The sequence below is a fragment of the Hippoglossus stenolepis genome, chromosome 24 (genome assembly GCF_022539355.2).
Source record: "Hippoglossus stenolepis isolate QCI-W04-F060 chromosome 24, HSTE1.2, whole genome shotgun sequence".
Taxonomy (NCBI): domain Eukaryota; kingdom Metazoa; phylum Chordata; class Actinopteri; order Pleuronectiformes; family Pleuronectidae; genus Hippoglossus; species Hippoglossus stenolepis.
In genome coordinates this window covers 5,711,817-5,731,184 of record NC_061506.1, presented here as the reverse complement: position 1 = coordinate 5,731,184, position 19,368 = coordinate 5,711,817, and the positions used below count along the sequence as shown (strand labels likewise).

Sequence of the window (19,368 nt, the reverse complement as noted above, 5' to 3'; positions counted from 1 at the left end):
GATCTTGTTTACGACCGTCCAAACGGTGGCTGACCTGTGGGACTTCCAACTGTCACTCTCATCAATATCCCTAACCCTTGGTGACACAGCTCGACCCTGCACAGGTCAGAGGTCAAAGCTAGGGACCCCTCAGGTTCCTTCACATGGCCGGGCCCTGGGGCTCTGAGGTCTAAGTGGCAGGAGGATTAATGGAGGTGGATTTGACTGTGATGAATAAATGGAAAGTGGGATTTATTGGGCTGGCCGCTGGGTAACGGACCCTGACTGTGACCATGGAGCGGCCTTGGTCCCCTCGGAAAGATGCATCATTGACATTGTGGTGAAGGATTAGTGTGTTTGTCAAACCTTGAGGAGATTATTCTGGAACTGAGTCCTTGCTCACAGTTCATCATTAACCATCTGTGAAATCAAGTCTGTAGAATTTAGGTACTTAGTTGAGGTCAAGAGAGCTCGGGTCCTTTTTGTTCCTATTTGTTGGGGAAGTTGTTTTTAAAGATGGACGACATGCCAGCTCCCAAAAGTGGTGACTGGCTGCACTATAGCTCGTAGATCCCACCTCCTCCATGTTAACGTATCTGTGGAAAGTGTTTCACATGCACACGATGAACAGACGATGAAAGCAGAACCCGTTGAAAAGCTGAAACGCCGTCTGGTGTTATTTGCTGATGCCTGCTCTCAGATTGCGCCTCGAGATGTTTCTGTGTTGAGTCAAAGCACATTTCATTATCACGAATCATCCTGTTTTTCTGTGTCGTTTCTGTCCCAACGTTTCAACACGAGGTCGGCTCTTTCTAAATAGACCATGTTGTGTTGATTTACTCGATACAACAACACGATGCAGACACAAACTGAGCTCTAATTAAAAGAAACAAGCATTTTTTAAACTTGACAACACACAGATGTGATGGTGAGTCAGCATTGTGTCTTATTTCATTCACTCTAAGGAGAGGAAGAGACTGACGTTCATGATAAATAATAGAAATAATAAGTCAAACGTGAACACGGCATCGAATCAATGAACATGTGGTTTGGTGTGTTTGAGGGAGGAACGTGTGTGTGTGTGTGTGTGTGTGTGTGTGTGTGTGTGTGTGTGTGTGTGTGTGTGTGTGTGTGTGTGTGTGTGTGTGTGCGTGTGCGTGCGTGCGTGCGTGCGTGCGTGCGTGAGAAATGTTAGGAATGGCCATTTGTCATCCGTCTATAATCACACACGCACTCTTTATGTGCGCACACACACACCGTGACCCCTGCCAGCTCCCTCTTGCTCTCCTCCCTTGCTCTCTCTATTCCGACCACGTTAGACCAGGACCCCGTCGCTGACCTTCCAAAGAGAGATTGATTACAGGAAAGAGAATTTTTGTTTGTCTTCCCTTTCTGTGTCTCAAGGTTTTTTTCTCCCTCCCTCTCTTTCTCTGTCGCTATCTCTCCGTTTTCTCCTTCTCTTTTTGTTTGTCTCACACTCTTGCTTTTTCCCCCCCTCTCCTCTCCCCTGTCTTTATTTTCTACTCTGTCGAGTTGAATTTGAAAACAGCCCCGCTATGGGTTTTTGCTTCCACAAATACCAGGCTGCTCCCTGCGGGGTGGATATTAAAAGGAAGAAAGCGGCACAAAGGTCCAAATTAGATTCTTTTGAGTCGGTTTAATTTTGGATTTAGACCTGCCCATGTTACCTCTCCCTCTCCAAACTACTTGTGTGTGTGTATGTGTGTGAATTTGAGGGAACAGCTGGCCATATGAAAAATTTACCCTGTGGGTGGGTGTGGGGTTTGGGCGTTTTGATGCAAGGGGTGGGTGGTGGTCCTCCCTGTGGGTGAGTCATTCTAAAACACAGTGGGTTTACAGTGTCTTGAAGCTAAATGTATCTCATCTCACTTACAGTATTTGGAGTTATCCGCAAAATGTTGAATCAGGAGTCAGTTATTCCATCCTCTTCCTTTTTGTTTTCTTTCTGAAAGCTTATTTTCAGGTGTCAGAAAAGATCTTGCAATTTCCTTCCTTCCTTTTCCGTGCTCTGGTGTGAGTTGCTAGCGGAGCGTGCAGAGAGCCTCGGGGGTCCGTCTGGCCCTCTGAGCTTCCCTGATGCTCATTTCAACAAGATGACCAACTGTGAAAAGTTGCCAAAAGATGTCAGTTCCCTTCAGCGCTGTAACGATTCTGTAACCGAGGCCGAAACCGTGATATAAAATTCCACAATCCATCCATCCTCCCTTCATCTTATTATCTTCCATCTCTGACATTGGGCGAGAGGTGGAGTACATCCTGGACAGGTCGCCAGCGTATCGCAGGACCAACACACACTCACATTTAACCTTACCCCAATCTGCATGTCATTGAACTGTGGGAATAGGCAGGACCCATAGAATACTAACTGAGTTGGGAGAAAATATCAAATATGACGTGATTTCTGTTAATCGACCTGTGTTTGCCGTCCCCTCATGTCTCTCCATCTCTTGACTCTCCCCTCTCTCCTCCCAGATACGCCTCTGATGGTGAGGAGCAGCAGCGACTCGGCTCTAGCTCCGTCTTATGAGAGGACGGACACGCTGTCACCTGTGGACCAGCGTAACGGATCTCCTGACCAGGTGAGCACACTGGCATCAAATTATAGGAGGAAGGGCGTCAGGTAATATTTTTTTATTGAAACTAATCTGCGCGTTTGGTTGGAAGCAGATTAAAAATGCCAGTAATGCACATTTTATTGATATCCTCCATCTTTTATTGCTTTTTAAGGGAAAAGAAAACAGCGACGACAGCTCAAACTAGTCCAATTTTCAGTGGACCAAAGCTGAAAACTGTAAACAAAAATGTAACATCACAGTTTCCTGTTAGGCCCGTGGTGTGTGCACCAGTCCCTCCCTGACGACAAAGAGAGAAACCCACTGAATATTCTTCTTGCAGTCCAGCTCCGAGCCTCGGGCTGTACTTTGAAAGGGTCGGCTTTTCAAGTGCTCTCCCTCTTTTCCAAACAGGCCGCCACTCAGAGGAACTTTGTCTGCTGCCTTTTCTTGTGTGTGTGTGAGTGTGTGCGAGCGAAACTCACATAAGAGGAAGGAGGAGAGAGAAGGAGTCCCCTTGTTTACCCCTGCCGTGTCCGACACAGTGGTGACTAAGCAGAATCCAGGCATCAGCGGGCGGCGAGTTAACATATTTCCTGTCCAAAAAACCATCAGGCCTCGTACCCTTCAAACAGAAGAGCCAGGACAGAGTGAACAGCTTCATTATAGATGATTTGAAATGCCTTTACAACAGAAAGCTCCATCCCTCAGCTGCCTGACACGTGAAGCCCTGCCTGGTCCTCCGCAGCCTTATTTGAATCCAGACAGTTGCTGTAGCTCAGGGATACTTCCTCCCATCAGAGTGTGGTTACTCCTGATGCCCAAAACATTGGGCTCCCGTCAGGCTCGGGTCGGGCTGTGCTGGTTCTAGTGGCCGTTAACTCCTGCTCTTTCAAAATAAAACCTTACACTTCTTTATCTGTTGCAATCAGAGTTTAGCGTGTGAGGGATCATTGTTTGCCTACAAGTACAGTAGTGCTTTGATTAAGAGTGTCGGGATGCGGAACAAAGGATCTTTGTAACCCGGTCGTGTGTGTGTGTGTGTGTGTGTGTGTGTGTGTGTGTGTGTGTGTGTGTGTGTGTGTGTGTGTGTGTGGCCAGGAGGCCGTCACAGCTCACAGCCATATCGAGTCCAAGGCCTGATGGACTTCCAGGGATCAATACGCTATCACTTCATCCTCACTCATTCACTGTACCTCTCCTCTGAAGACCTCCACTCTCTCACTCATGCAAAACACACACTTAAACCCTTTAAACTAATGCGTGCACACACACTCCAGCCCCTCTTTGTCTTGGAGGAGGTATTGAAAGCTAGATAAAGTCTAATTAAGGCTGATAGAGTGATAAATATGCGGTCGGCCCCTCAAATTGATTTTACCGGCTGCGATGTTGAAGGCCAAGGTTGGCCCACTTCTCTCCGTCTTTGATTCTCGTGTAGCCGGCGCACATCGCACTCTTAGTCGTCTTTATCAGAAGAGTTAGTGAAATTGGCAAAAGGCTGAGCGCTGCTAAAACACGCGGTCGGGCCTTTAATTGATTCGTACTTCCTGCCATGATCAAAGCTAATAAATGAGACGTTTAATGTGGCCCGTTAACAGCAGCGGCGGAAAGAGTTTTCACCGCCATCGCTTTTCCCTTTTTAAAATCCCTGTTACGCTTCTTCTCCGGCTCTTTCCGTCCCGATGCCCTCCCGCGTGTTTTGGCCGGTTTTCAGCACCTCGAGGTGCAGTGACGCAACACATGTTAACGCAGCAGGAAGTGGGGACTTTCATATGTTTCCCTCAGCCGCGATGCGAGAAGCTGACACTTTAACTATCTGAACTTAATCCTGCTGTTTTTCTGTGTCTGGCTGCAGTGTGTGTTTTCCATGCTGGCAGTTGTGTGTGTGTGTGTGTGTGTGTGTGTGTGTGTGTGTGTGTGTGTGTGTGTGTGTGTGTGTGTGTGTGTGTGTGTGTGTGTGTGTGTGTGTGTGTGTGTGTGTGTGTGTGTGTGTGTGTGTGTGTGTGTGTCCCTCGAGGATAGTATGTGTGTAAGATTGTGTTTTCTCAGTCAGGTGATGGATATGACTAAGGTCAGGTAGCACTGGCTCGGAGACTGAAGCTGTGATCTTGCAGTGTATATACATATACACACACACACACTATTCCTCAAGCGCCTGACATGTAGCAGATGACTACAGCACTCAGGAAGTGCACAAAAGAAACACACACCTCATTACTCATCCATCTGACAACAACCACACATACAGAAATGCGTTCACACATACACACACACACACACACACCTCATCTCTCATGTGCCTGCACACCACCCTGTCACTCACACATACCTCAGTACAAATGGCGCCTGAAGTGCACACAAAAAACAGTGTGCAACACAGTAACGGAGCAGACAACCTGTTAGTTGTGCTTAGACAGGTTTCACAAATTATTCCAGCGTTCATCCCAGGAACAGAAACACATTTTAATCTGTCAGTGACGGACATAGATCATATCAAAACAAAACAAAGCATGATTTTCTGCGGACGATTCAGATGGAAACTGTCAAAAATCTCCATTGTTGTTAGATATGTAAGTTAAGTTGAAACACTGAAAGGAAAGTGTTGAAAGGAGCCGTAGTGTATGCCCTAGTAAGTGTCAGTTGATGTGTGAGCACAGATGATAATTAAAGTGTCAGTTGAAGTGGTAGTGCCAGAATAATACCTGGGATTTAGTACCTTAGTGTATATAACCACATGTTCCTATACAGTACTGTTATATAGATTTCATTTTTTAATGTTGAAGGAAGAACCAAGCTTTTAAACAAATCTAATCTTTTATTTTATTTAAAAGAAACAAGACAATCTAACTACACTTAAATACACACAAAATATACTACTACTACTACTTATAACGGTAATATATGTCTATAAATAAATGATATAATGAATAAAAACCTAAGGAAAACAAATGCATCCAACTAAAGACTGAATACTTGACTCAAGCCTGTCAGGACGAGTTTTTAAATGATATATGGTTCGTGTTAGGACACAGAAAACAGACTGTGTTTTATGTCAGCACAATAATAACACATTTATATATACAATGCTACGAGTGCGATCTACTGCATCTGATCGTTCTAGGGTTAAAGACGTATAAGCAGCATTACGACTAACTGGAGGGGACGGGGAGGGCACAAGTCTTTCTTCTTAGTGTGTTGAGATGCGAGCGGGGGAAGCTGATTGGCCGAGCACAGCGGGGCTTCCTAAGAGGGGAGCTGCTGTTTTTATGTCGACAACAGGACTGCTCTCAATCAGGGATTAGATCCACACCGGGCATTATGGCGTCATCCCTTTGAATGGGTGTTTATATACATCCGCACATTCCATATTTTACATAATACATGCACTGTACTTACTGTGAAGCAGACATACAAGGGTTTTTATGTTACTGTACCACGTGTGTGTGTTAGTACATTTCAGCTTCATGCCTCAATTCCAGTAAAAGTCGATGTACAGTGTGTTTTTGATGCGTGTATACACGTGTTCCTGCCAAGCTTGTGTTCCCAAAGGCTGTGTCAGTACCTCATCCTGTGATGAAGTGTGTGTGTGTGTGTGTACTGCAGGAGGAGAAGAGTGTGTTGCATGCATGTGTCTGTGTGTGTGTGTTGGTTAATGGCGTTGCAGGAAGATGCACAGCAACAATGGAGCCTCCAGCTCATCCTTCTGCCCCCGCACACACATGCTCTCTATTGTGGGGTAATCTCACACTGCCCAGATAAGTGGGTCACTGTGTGTGTGTGTGTGTGTGTGTGTGTGTGTGTGTGTGTGTGTGTGTGTGTGTGTGTGTGTGTGTGTGTGTGTGTGTGTGTGTGTGTGTGTGTGTGTGTGTGTGTGTGTGTGTGTGTGTGTGTGTTCATGAACACACATTTTCTTTATGTTTGCAGCTCTTCAGAGTCAATTCGTGGAGGTAATATTTGCAGGAAATGTATGCGTGTGGGGGTGTCCGCGTCCTCCAAAGCATATATTTACCCCATGTGCGACAGAGGGTCCACCGGGGACTTGGGTGTGGTGGTGGTGGTGGGGGTTGCTAAGGAGCGGGCTGGTGGGCGGGGAGCGTTTTAGCCATTAGTACTGGTGACACAATGAAAGTGACAAGGCAGAAGGACCTAATTGCACCCTTCTTGTTTTTAGCGATTTGGGGCAATTTCTCTCGGCCGCCCCTCGAGCTCGCTTGAGCGTCTTGCAAACAGTTTGACGCTGTCGTTCCTTGTCGTCGTTCTTCTCTTCCCTCTTCCTTGTTTGTTTGCCCCCGGGTTGTTGTTGATTTTTTTTTTTGCCGACTTAAAAATAGAGCCTTGCCTGACACGGGGCAGGGGATGGAGAGAGGGGGAGGGAGAGGTAGATAGATTGAAAAAAATACATAGACAGAGAGAAAGAAGGGACAGTGGCGCGTGGTAGGAGGCGAAGCGTCCGGCGTTCGCTCTCTCTCTGCGAAGGTGATTGATGGTGTCGTTAGTTTGTTTTGCTAATAGGCAGCGGGCCTCCTCCTGTTAACTGACAGGCTACGGTGCGTTGAGTGTGTGTGTGTGAACGTGGGAAAGTATCAATTCATCACGAATGCTCGATGACTTATGTTTCTTCTTTGTTTTTACAGGAAATCAACCATGTACTGAAAGGAGCGTTGGACCGACTGCGCACAGACGACCCACCTGCCAAGATGAGCAAGGTTAACTTCAGGTAAGAGTGTGTGTGTGTGTGTGTGTGTGTGTGTGTGTGTGTGTGTGTGTGTGTGTGTGTGTGTGTGTGTGTGTGTGTGTGTGTGTGTGTGTGTGTGTGTGTGTGTGTGTGTGTGTGTGTGTGTGTGTGTGTGTTGTGAATGCAGCAGCAGACAGCTCATAGTGTGGTGCAGTGATGGAGACTAGGATTAACACTCCAGTCTTTATGTGACAGTCTGACACTGTCACTGGATTAAACACAGTGTGTGTGTGTGTGTGTGTTAGATAGTGTCTCTTTGTACCACAGATTTCATGATAATACAAAATGCTTCCCGTAAGACAAGGGGACTAAAGCAGAGTAAGTTCAATGAATTATAAGATGATGAAATTAATTGAACATTAAAAAACACGGCAGTGGATTTTGAAAGATCTAAAAATAGTTCAGTTTACAACAGGAGCTAGTGAGCATCCATGTTTGTAGTCTATTGTGGAAAAGGCAAGGTTAGGTTTGGAAGAATCAAGATTCTCTTCCATTACCAGCAGCGTTTCTTGCCGCTGTCTTACACTCGCTCTAAATTAAAAATGCAGTGGAATCACCGTCAATTAGAAATTCGACCGTAAAGATTTTGAAAGTTAATCGTGCAGCCCCTGTATGTAGCAACTGATTTTCATTATCTATTAATATATTGATTTTCATTTATTATTCAAACTGTCAGTCTACATATGACTCATCCTTATCAGTAAATAACCCTCTTTGTGTTTAATATTATTGTTTAACAGTTAGACTTTAGGAGATGAGGTTTAGTTTCACCCTCCTGCTGTGAGGGCAGACGAGGGGACTGTGGAATCTTATGACACAATTGATTGACATCTAAGGTGTTGACCCTGGACTCTGATTGCATGAGACAGGTTGACTTTACCTGTCACACCCCACAGAGTAACTGTGATTGGTTGTGCTGTTAAAAGCTCATAGACCCTCACAGATTTCACTCATTAGTTCGCTTAACGTCCTGGAACTCATGATCATATTCTGTGTCTTGATTTTTTTTAAACTGCATTTTGGATTTTTCTAGATTAAATGCAATAGTTTGTGTTAAAGGCCCAATGCGTAAAGCTGCGGTTGTGCTTAACGGATTAACAACTGGCATTTCTATGCTCGGAATGAGGTGCTGTGATTTGGTGAAGTCATCTCGTAAATGATAGGTGTCGCCGCGGGAGAAAGACACAGAAGAAGAAGAGGAAATGCAAACAGAATGGTTTTTGACACAGGCATGTTTCCTCCAGGAGCTCAGCCTTCATTGACTTGACAAACAATTCACAGAGGTTTTCCCACAGTTTCCTGCAGAAAGCCTTGTCTCTACCACCAGTCTCTGCAGCCTCCCTCCAGGAGCCATCTGAGAATGTAGAGATGGACCTATTCACAGACTCTTTGTTGTGCTAGACATGCACGCCAAGTCGGAAAAAGTTGGGAGTTGTGCGAACCAGCTGTAACCACACCCCGGCGCCGGCTGATATTATCTAGTTTCTGGCATGTTGCAGGACGGGAACAGTGAGAATAAACGATGCTTAAGAATTAGCCAACTGTCAAATTCATACTCCGAAGAAATCGAGGGCTGAGTCTTCTCAGAAAGTTTGGTCCTTCACCCCGGTCATAAGAAACAAGGAGCAATGACAGGTCGAGGGACAAGAGGGAGAGACATAACAGCAATTACTGAGCTTGAGAAAAGAGCAGAGGATTGTCACTTAGTGAGGACGGCTGCTACACAAGCTTATATACATTAAATATTTATACATTCAAATTGTTACTGTTATTATATAAGAATCTTGAAGAGGCATATAAATGGGAACATTACTTTAGGGCTGGAGAAAAGGTTAATTTGTCTCTAAAATGTCAAGAAATAGTTAAATGAACATCATCAAGAAACTCATATTTGTTCATAATTTGTTTTCAACTGATGAATCACTACAACTATAGTACCGAGGGTTTTGTTATTTATTGAACCAGTGAGCTCAAAATCAAACCTGTATCAGGAGCATCAGATAGAAATCAATTCTGTGAAAGCTAGACTCACTTGTTATGTGCGTGTGCGTGTGTGCGTGCGTGTGTGCGTGTGTGTGTGTGTGTGTGCACAGGCGAATGAGGCGACTATGTGGGCGTGCACAGGCATCTCACCATGGCAACCTCGTCTCCACCTCTCCACCACCCCTGTTTTTGGGCGCGCCACTCGCACACCTCTGGGACGACGGGAGTTTTTATCTTCATTTCTCCCTGCTGTCAGTCACGCAGTAGCCATGGCAACAGCTAACCCGTCCATCACAACCCTTCACCTGTCTCGTCCTGCGAGCCCGTGACAAGAGTACAGATAATTCCGTGACATCCTCTGCCGCCAACAGCTCCCGAAACCCCCCCCCAAACGTGTTCTTTTTCAGAAATAACTCAGCAGAGAATCAGCGGCGCTCAGGAGAAGTCTTGGCTGGACTGACAGATGGTGATTTTTCAGAGTTTTTACACCACAGCAGTGTCTTGACAGCGCCGTGATACAATAGAGTGCACGGCTCTCACAGATAGTTTGCCATGGTAACAGATGGCCGACGGTTGAGGAAGCCACGGCGCGGGGGCACACGTTTTTCACTGCGAGTCCCGGCCACGACTTTGTTAGGCACTCTGTAGAGGAAGTCAACCAAAAGTGGGAGCTCCATCTGTCTCGGTCCTCGTTTACTCTTTGCTCCCAGTGGAATGAGTGTTTGTTTGTGTTGGTATCAGTGGGACGCTGAAACGGGGGAGCTGAGCTATTCTGCATATTAGCGTGCTGCGCTAACAAGCCGCCGCTGCCTGTGATGAGCTTGTTTGTGTCGCCATTTGTTTTTTCTATAAATGTAAATGGGCTGTGTGTGTGTGTGTGTGTGTGTGTGTGTGTGTGTGTGTGTGTGTGTGTGTGTGTGTGTGTGTGTGTGTGTGTGTGTGTGTGTGTGTGTGTGTGTGTGTGTGTGTGTGTGTGTGTGTGTGTGTGTGTGTATTTGTATGTGCCACACACACACTGCAGAATATACATCATTCAGGACTAGCTGTGTGTGTGTCTATGTTGTCCTGACTTGATTGTTTTTCATCAACGAAAGTAAATTCAAAGAGTGTGTGTGTGTGTGTGTGTGTGTGTGTGTGTTGTGCACATGTGCAATTTAGATGTAACTGTGTTCCTTAATGGATGTAAATTTGATGCATGTGTGTATCTGTGAATTCAATTTGGAGGAATGTGACTGATGGTGTTGTGAGCATGCAATAGATGTAGCAATAACAATGCAAATTGGGCGTGTGTGTGCATAAGTGTGTGTGTTTGTTTGTGTGTGTGTGTGTGTGTGTGTATGTATACAGTATGTTTGTGTGACCCTGGCAGAGGTTAACAAGAGCAGGGTGACAGTGACAGAGGAGTGTGTTATAATGATCCCAGCCAGACCTTGGACTTGTGTACGTGAAGGAAACACACAGACATTGAACTTCACTGCTTTTGTTCTCACACTTGTTCACTTTGTTTTCCACACACACGTCTCGTCACTTGTTTTTTTGCGCTGAAGATTTATAAAAAGCCATGAATGATAATGGAAAGGAGAAATAAACAGAGGCTGAATGGAAATAGCGGATGATAATACAGAGGATTTTTCAGACGGGATTTTAAAACTGAAACTGCCCTGATTATCCTCCAGCGTGCAGCAGGTTTTAGTTTGATCCATGTCCGGGTTTATTCTGCAGCCGCCGACCACGTGATGATCAAGATGCTCTGTCTTCACTTTTAGTGAGCTGTCATCCCGTCCATCTACAGTCTATCGTACATATAAGGATTGTCGTCTCCTGTGATCTTCTTCTATGCTCCCATTATGCAGGTCCCCTCTTTTCGCCGTCCCATATCAAAAGCATGTTGTCCTTGTTTATCTGCCGTTAAAAGCCACAGTTCAGGCCTCGGCAGAGATTATTAGAGGAGCTCAATCTATTTCATCTCTATCTGCTGCTCTATCTGTCTGTCTCCTTTATCTCCCGCTCTCTCTTCTTTTGTCCACCGGCTAGATTGGGTGGTCGAGACGCAGGTAGATAAAGTAGGTAGTTACCAGTGACACACACACACACACACACACACACAAACACACATTATTCTGATGTTAGATATAACTATCTGAAAGCTCATTTGGATGCCTCTCTATGCAGCCTGGAGTAAAATGCAAATGTTTTTGAAGAGCTTGCACATAGAAAGCTTGTGAGTGTGTGTGTGTGTGTGTATGTGTGTGTGTGCAGCTATGTGTTCCCGCATCACTGTTTTTATGATTGTCTGCACAACTTGAACGTACATCCTCATTTTCCGTGTCTTTAAATTTTGTCCGCGGGTGTTTATTTCTCAGTGAGTGAGTTTTTCCTGTTTTTGTCGAACAGCACCCTGACGAGAACGGTGGAGATTGCAGGTGACCAGGGGCCCCTGGGTATCCACGTGATCCCCTACTGCTCCTCGCTCAGTGGACGGTAAACACCCACACACACACACACTCACATGTGCATATATACCTAAACACTCACCTCCCACCACTTGTAATCAGTCAGACATTCATAAGGAAAAGCAGATGACAATGTTGACTCGTAGAAATGCTTAGAAAAACAATCTCAAGTGTTGGCGTGTAATCACATACGTGTTTACCTGAATTCATATTCTCTCTCCGCTGTGTGTGTGTGTGTGTCGCAAGGACCCTGGGCCTTCACATTAAAGGCATCGAGGAAAAAAGCCGCTCCAAGCGAGAGAACATCTTCCAAGATGACGAGTGCATCGTCCAAATCAACGACACGCCACTCGAGGACAAGACCTTCGCACAGTAAGGACGCCGGGCGGGGGGATGAGCTGGATGCTTATGTTTTCTATGTTTGTGTCTCTGTCTGCGTCAAACACTAATACTTGGGTCTAAGCTGAAGCCTTTGGAATCAATTATTGAATCTACTTCTCTTTAAAAAAAATTCATTTTAAAGGCCATTAGGGGATTGTCTTCACAAAGCACCTTTTGACTATGCAAACAAAGAAGAGTTTTAGGGGGTGTGATAATCTACTGGATGTTTAAAAGACGTAGAATGTAAACATGAATCTTTTCGGCATTATTTAATCTGTAAATGAAATGTTTTTATATTCACGCATATCGGCAAACATACACACTAATACCCATATATCTCTGAAAGGCTCTTGTTGGCAGATAAACAGATAAAGTGGTCAGGCTCTAATTTAAACAGATTTAAAAGGATGACTTCTGCAATTGATTTAGTCACATTCTCGTTTTCACTCACTCTGTCGACTGGATTGATTTATCGTCCATCTGTCCACTGTGCAGCGGGAAAATGAGTAATAAGTTGATATCGAAACACAGCCCTTGAAATAAGTCCTTCTTTATGTGACAGTGATGTGATTGTAAGCGAAAAGCCTCAAAAGCAGGAAAACAACATCTTCGCTCTTTGTTTACGTGTTTGTGTGTCTGCTCCCACTCATCCTCCGCCGCCACAGCCAGATCCCTCACCTGTCACTCAAACTTGTTTCCTCCACCAGACAAAGATAAATCTTTCTCATTCACCGCCTGTCGTATCTCTCCACCACATCTACCCTCCTCTCTCTCTTTTAATTTTTTTCCGTCTTTCAAGCAAACACGTCCTCCTCCTCCTGCTTTACTTCCTCTGTCCTCACTGAACAGGTCCATTTAACTGCATCCCGCTGTGTTAACTGTGTTGTGTTAATGTTGCGCTGCTGGTAGACTTCTGCTGTAAAGTCCTCCTCCATCTGACGTGGGACCGCCGTGTCCCACACCAGCTGGAAGAGTCCAAATCCAAATTGAAACCGAGCTCCATTAACTGCGCACAGGCCTCATTCATTCTGCTCGTTCTCTGCTTTCCAATCGTCTGCTCTCCTTCTGTGTTCTGCTTCACTTTCTCCAGCTCTTCTCCTTTTTTTTTTACAGTTTTGTAGTGTTCCCAAAATTAATATGTCCCACTCTGAGTTTGTCCATGACTAGAAAACACTTACCCAATGCCAAAAATGTAAATATTGCTATTCTCTTCTTCCAGGTCACAGGAAGTGTTCCTCCAGGCCATGGGCACGTCCTCCATACGTCTGGAGGTCGTCCCTGTACCCAGCAAGCTGCGCTACGAGAAGAGCCTCATAGGTCAGCTCTTCACCGGCGACACCAAAGACCTCTCCGCAAAAGTAAAGAGTCCAATGTTGGTCCGCGCCAAAACAGACCCACACCCGGAGCCCAAACCACATTCCAAACCGAACAGTAATGTAGAAGTGAGGCGACCAGACCCGCGTGCCAAGACCCCGGAGCCACCTGCGGCATACGCACCTGCGGCATACGCACCAGCAGACGAGCTCCATTCCAGTAATGGCTCCTCTCCCACGCCTTCAGCCAGGACAGCAAGCTCCTCCCCGGCGTCCAGGAGCCCCGTCCCCCCCGGCCTGGCGAACCTGAGCAGCAAGAAGGGCGGCAAGCGGTTAAAGATCGACCTGAAGAAAGGTAAATATGCAGCTGAATCCCACCTCCTCCGTGTTTAGCGCTTGTATTTGCAGGAACCTCGATTTCACAGCTTCACTGCACAGACTCTGTCTCCTAATAACGCCAAAAGCCAAGATGGCAGCGCCCACATCCAGGATGTTCACTGAGAGGAAGTGATGACGCATCATCCATCTCCATGTACAGTTTATAGTGTAGACAAAAAAATCGACATACGGTCTGATTCCATTGAATTTGGCGTTTACAACAATTGTTTGTATGGGAAAAACTTCACTTTCTCTTATTCCTCTCATGTCCTCTGTTGTCATGAAGCAAAAATGATCCACATGGTCTTTTTTAGCTGCTTAGTTCTAGTTTTATCCTCCACATTTGTTTTCCTGATGTAATAGCAGCTGACGTCCCTGGTGTCAAACGCCGCCGCCACCAGCAATGATTGATTTGTGTAATTCCTTCTTTTCCTTCCAAGGAACCGCTCTGGATCAGTGAACACAAATGTTGTCAGTGAAAATAACTTTCCGCTCTCGAACATTTTCTTCTCTCTTTATAATCTTATGGGATAACCGCACGCGACATCTGGTTGTTTGGCTTTTAGCTCTTAACCCAGACTGATTCAGTCCGTCTTCCCCACCGCCGCCTTATCTCTGATCCCCCTAAAACACATCAGTGCTGGGACGCTCATGTGTCGATAACATGGGAATAGGTTCTTGTGACTGCGAATGGGTTCTGTTCCAGCAACCTGTGGGATTAAGGGGCACTGAAAGGAAGGCAGTAATTGGGCGACACACACACACACACACACACTCACACTCACACTCACACACACACACTCACACTCACACACACTAGGTCCAGGTGAGAAAGGAAGTAGATCCCCTGATGAAAGCGTAGAAGAAATTGGGCTCTACACTCTCGGCACCTTTTCTTCTCCTTCTCCTCCATCCTTCTTTTGTTTGATTTATTCCCCCCCCCTCCCACCTCCCTCTATCCTTTCACCTGATGCAAGATCAGAGCAGAGGATATTATGGGGTTTCTAGCACCCTCTCCCTTGGCAACAGGCTCTTTTCTCTCCGTGAGTGACAGGCGGTGAGGTTTAGGTGCGCTAATGTAGGGCAGGCAGAGGCTTAGCTCGGAGACCAGATAGCATCGCTCGCCGCCTTTAGTATGCCACGCCGGCTTTGCTCTCTCTACATCTCTCCGCACACGCACACACACACAGCGTGGCACATTTCACTCATGGCTTGGGGCTTGTGAGGCCGTGAAAAAGGGAGAGGTTGGAGGCTCTGGGGGTTGGTGTGTGTGTGTGTGTGTGTGTGTGTGTGTGTGTGTGTGTGTGTGTGTGTGTGTGTGTGTGTGTGTGTGTGTGTGTGTGTGTGTGTGTGTGTGTGTGTGTGTGTGTGTGTGTGTGTGTGTGTGGCCTCAAAAACGCGCACACTTGTAAATGTATACACAGAGATAAACGTAGGATAACACGCACAAGAAAAATCTTTGTGGAAATCACGTTGCCTCCCCGGGGAGGGAAGCTCGAGAAGGGAATAATATCTCAGGTTCTTCTTTCTCTCATTCTCTCTCTCTCTCTGCCACCCCTCCACCCTCCTACCATCTTCTCCCTCTACCTCCCTTCATCAGCCACCGTTCGACCTGCTCACACGTGAAATTAAAGGCAGAGTCTGTCTAATCCGGCCCTCTCCGGGCTGCTCCGAGGCTGAGCCAGGCAACTAACCCCCTAGAGGAAAACAGGCACTTAAACAGTAGCTAATGTGGAGGACGATGCCGAAACCGCAGACTGGTTTCAGTTGGACGCGAGAGGAGGAGAAAGGGAAAACTCTGCGGCGAGCGGAGAAGGAGACAGAGAGGATAAAAGTGACAGAATAAGGAGACGAGGGGAAAATTCAATTAAAAAGAAATGAAAAAGTCATAACTTTCCTAATTAAGTCTTGTCTGCAGGGGAGATTGATGTCTCTAATGCACACTGTGACGCAGGCTGCTTTTCTTCCTGCAGGCACGGAGGGTCTGGGCTTCACCGTGGTAACCCGGGACTCCTCGGTCCACGGGCCGGGGCCGATCCTGGTGAAGAACATCCTGACGAGAGGTGCGGCAGTTAAAGATGGCCGCCTGCAGCCCGGAGACCGCATCCTGGAGGTAAGAGACGAACCTCAACCTGGTGATACCCCACGAAGTAGAAAAACAGGGAGTGGGTATGATCATCATTTGCAGCAGATTGAGTGGCACCCCTGCTGGTTGAACTGAGTAACTGCACTTTACCAAGAAAATATCCAAATGAAATTACGTTTCTACACGTCAACCAAATTTTTTAAACATATGCAAGTATAGTATGCAAATATTAGATATGGAAATATTAGGTTTGGATCGGACTGTGTTTGTACACCAGTGTTACAATAAAAAAAAGTTCCTTATCGCAAGTGGTCTCTAAAAATGACAATAGCTTCGGTTTTATTTTACTAGAACTACAACAATGGTGGACACTGCAGTTATATATTCATAGTTTTAAATCCATAAGAACAACTTTCACCTGGATAACCCACATGACAGACTGCAACCGTTTTCAGTGGAACTAGTTTCTATCAAAGTTGGGTTTGAGCCAGAAATCTTAAAGACAAAAAGCATGAAAACTTTCATTTGATGTATGTGGGGGAATTTCATGTTGATGTCGTCTGATCCTGTACTAGTGAGGATGTTAGTGGAGCGCTGCCAGTGGATTATACTCTTTGCTTTAATCTACTCTGTGTGTAGGTGAATGGAGTCGACATGACAGGCCGTAGCCAGGAGGAACTCGTAGCCATGCTGCGCAGCACCAAGCAGGGAGAGGGCGTGTGTGTGGTGGTGGCGCGGCAGGAGGACATCTTCCTGCCACGGGAACTGGTAGGAGAGCACGAACGCACAAAAACACAGCAACCATGTCTTCACCCTCCTCCTCTTCCTCTTCTTCTTCTTTTTCTTTGGTCTGTCAGTCACTTCTGCCACTTTTGTTGCTCATTTCTCTTCCGTGGAGGTCTTTGATTTGTCTCTCTCTCCTCCTCTTCGTGTCTTCCTCTCCCACTCCTCTTTTTTTTCCTGCACATGTTGTCACCTTTGATGCCCCTTTCCCCTATAAACACCACGCACACACACGGACGAACGCACAAACACACTCAGTGCACGCTCCGGCCTTCCTGTCCCGCTCTGGTTTGTTGACACAGCGATGCCAGAGGAAGTCGCACCCGCAAGCCGCAGCCGGCCCCCCGCGGGAAGTGTGCGAGCACGTCCACGCATGCTGACACGGGTGTTAAGTGATCGTTTACCTGCAGCGCCTGACGGGGTCACAGGTCACTGTCAGGGCTGTGAATCTGACACGGGTCGACTGCGCCTCACAGAGGACATTTCATCAATAAACACACACACACACACACACACACACACACACACACACACACACACACACACACACACACACATACACACACACACACACACACATTGGTGGCCTCTTAAAGTCTCCCGCACTCTGTAACTGATGTTTTCACCCGTGCGCTTCTATCCTCTCCCCTCTGTGGTTATTCTGATTATTCCCTCTCCTTTACTTCAAAGAGCGGCGAGGAAGGCGCTCAGGGCTTTGTAGTGACTGATGCATATTCACACCTAGGGTTCACGCAAACACACACACACACACACACACACACACACACACACACACACACATATAGACACACAAACTCCTAAACACGAGTCCTTGATTTAAAGGAAAAAAACAAAGTTGAACACACTATGCCGTGCACACACATCACACGATCTTTAAACAGCCGAGTTACTGCTTCCGAAAATAGTTTGCCCTCATTAATGGCCCGGCAGTCTTGGCATAACAAGTGCACTTTGAAGAGCCTCTACAGTCTTCATCTAACACTTGCTTGTGTTTGTGCATTAGACGGAGACTTAAGAAAAAGAGAGAGGGGTAGTGGAAGAAGGGAACGAAAGAAAGAGAGAGCGAGAGAGAGAAAGAGAGAGCGAGATAGAGAGAGAGCTTTCACTCCTGTCTCCATCGAGGCTGTTGAAGTTGTTGGTGCCCCATGAGAGATCTGGCCCTTATCAGCACAGTCCTCCACCTCAAAGACGGTTTGATGTCCCCCCCTACGTGCGCACACACACAAATACACACACACACACACACACACACACTCGCATACACTATTTACAGGTACACACAGAAAACTCAGGCAGCTGCGTGAGCTTCTGCGTCATTGAATTTGCATGTGCAGACCCTCCAAGAGGGAAGGATTACGTAAATACACAGAGGGAAAAAGTAGTTCATCATTAAAAGTGGCCAAATGAGCACATGCAAAACACACACTCTGCAACCCCAGCAGAAAAAAAAGATGCAGCCCCTCAGTAAACACCACCCTCACTTTCCCCCCAAAAATCGACACTCTCCTCCAAACCAAGAAAGGACATCTTCCTCTTTTTTGTCTTCCCTGTTCCTCTTCCATTTCCTCTCATAATCGCTGGACTCTTTTCCCCGCTGCTCGAGTAGGAAATTGTGGTGAGGTGCGGCTCGGTCATACAGAAAGATGTAAATGGATGGAGATGCATTAAGTCGACGTGGCCATCTGCCTCCTCTGTCACAGGGAAATTTGTTTGTCTCTGTGCCTGTGTAATTCAGTGATGGCGCTCATGAATATGTATTGTTTCACTGACTGTCTGTCTCCGTGCATCCACAGAACTCTGGTCATATTTGTTAAAATAACTATCAGATGCAAATCAGTGCTTCATTATCACAGTTTTACATCCGGTGGCTGCTGAGATTAATTGGCTGAATACAGTTTTGGAGTTTCCCCCCGATTAACCTCGCTGGTGCTGCTGCAAATAATGAATCTACGATATCGGCTTATTGCTCATATCAAGGTTTTAATTTGGTTTTCTGTGGGAACACTTTGTCCATTTTAAGACGTATTCATGATAGTGGATCAAAATCAATATCAGATGAGATATGTGGGACCATTTATGTCACATTTGAATGATATTCAGGTTTGTTACCTGTTGAAATTCACTTGATCCCGGAATATACCTACAGGAGGTGCTGTGGTGTAGACCCCTGCCTCTGATCTTGAGTTTAGAGTTTTGATGGTATAAGAAGATCCATGTTAGCAGCTTTGTCTTTAGTTTTTCAGACGTTAACTCACAAAGTAAAGAACGGATTGAAATATGAACCCTGAATTACCCCACAGTACTTGAATGTGAGAGTAAATCTAAAAAGCTGATTCACAGAAAAACTGTGAACCTGTTTTCTTAGATAAAAAGTAAGACATTCATCATGAGTGTTTGTTCCATATTAATCAGAATATAATGTCCTGTGGTTATCATCCCTACGACTTCTGCTGGTATCTGTAGAAACAAATTGCATAAAGGACATTAATGCCGTGATTTAGGGACGACGTGGGGTCAGAGGTCGTCGGAGCTGCAGATCAGCAGCCCCTTGAGATGATAAGAGTTCCATGTTTTGCCAAAGAACACTTCAGCAGAGCCCACATCTGCTGACTCAGCAGTTTGAACCCGGGTCGTGTGCTTAAAAGCCTAAAGTCACTTTATTTATTGCTGCTGCCAAACTCCG

At 46.0% G+C, this 19,368-nt stretch overlaps 1 protein-coding gene across 4 annotated transcripts in view; it reads left to right on the top strand.

Annotated features, from left to right (window-relative positions):
• The window catches only part of pard3ba (par-3 family cell polarity regulator beta a), a 133,299-nt gene that overhangs the window by 28,188 nt on the left and 85,743 nt on the right, over window positions 1–19,368 (top strand). Inside the window, exons 4-10 of one of the 4 annotated variants that reach the window (XM_035150615.2) lie at window positions 2,473–2,579; window positions 7,187–7,269; window positions 11,665–11,751; window positions 11,970–12,095; window positions 13,324–13,772; window positions 15,769–15,908; window positions 16,521–16,649. In XM_035150615.2, the coding sequence (XP_035006506.2) occupies window positions 2,473–2,579; window positions 7,187–7,269; window positions 11,665–11,751; window positions 11,970–12,095; window positions 13,324–13,772; window positions 15,769–15,908; window positions 16,521–16,649 (1,121 nt within the window). Of the gene's footprint in view, window positions 1–2,472; window positions 2,580–6,410; window positions 6,500–6,653; window positions 7,100–7,186; window positions 7,270–11,664; window positions 11,752–11,969; window positions 12,096–13,323; window positions 13,773–15,768; window positions 15,909–16,520; window positions 16,650–19,368 lie in introns of those variants that run through there. The other 3 variants (XM_047339092.1, XM_047339094.1, XM_047339093.1) reach the window with 3 other exon arrangements.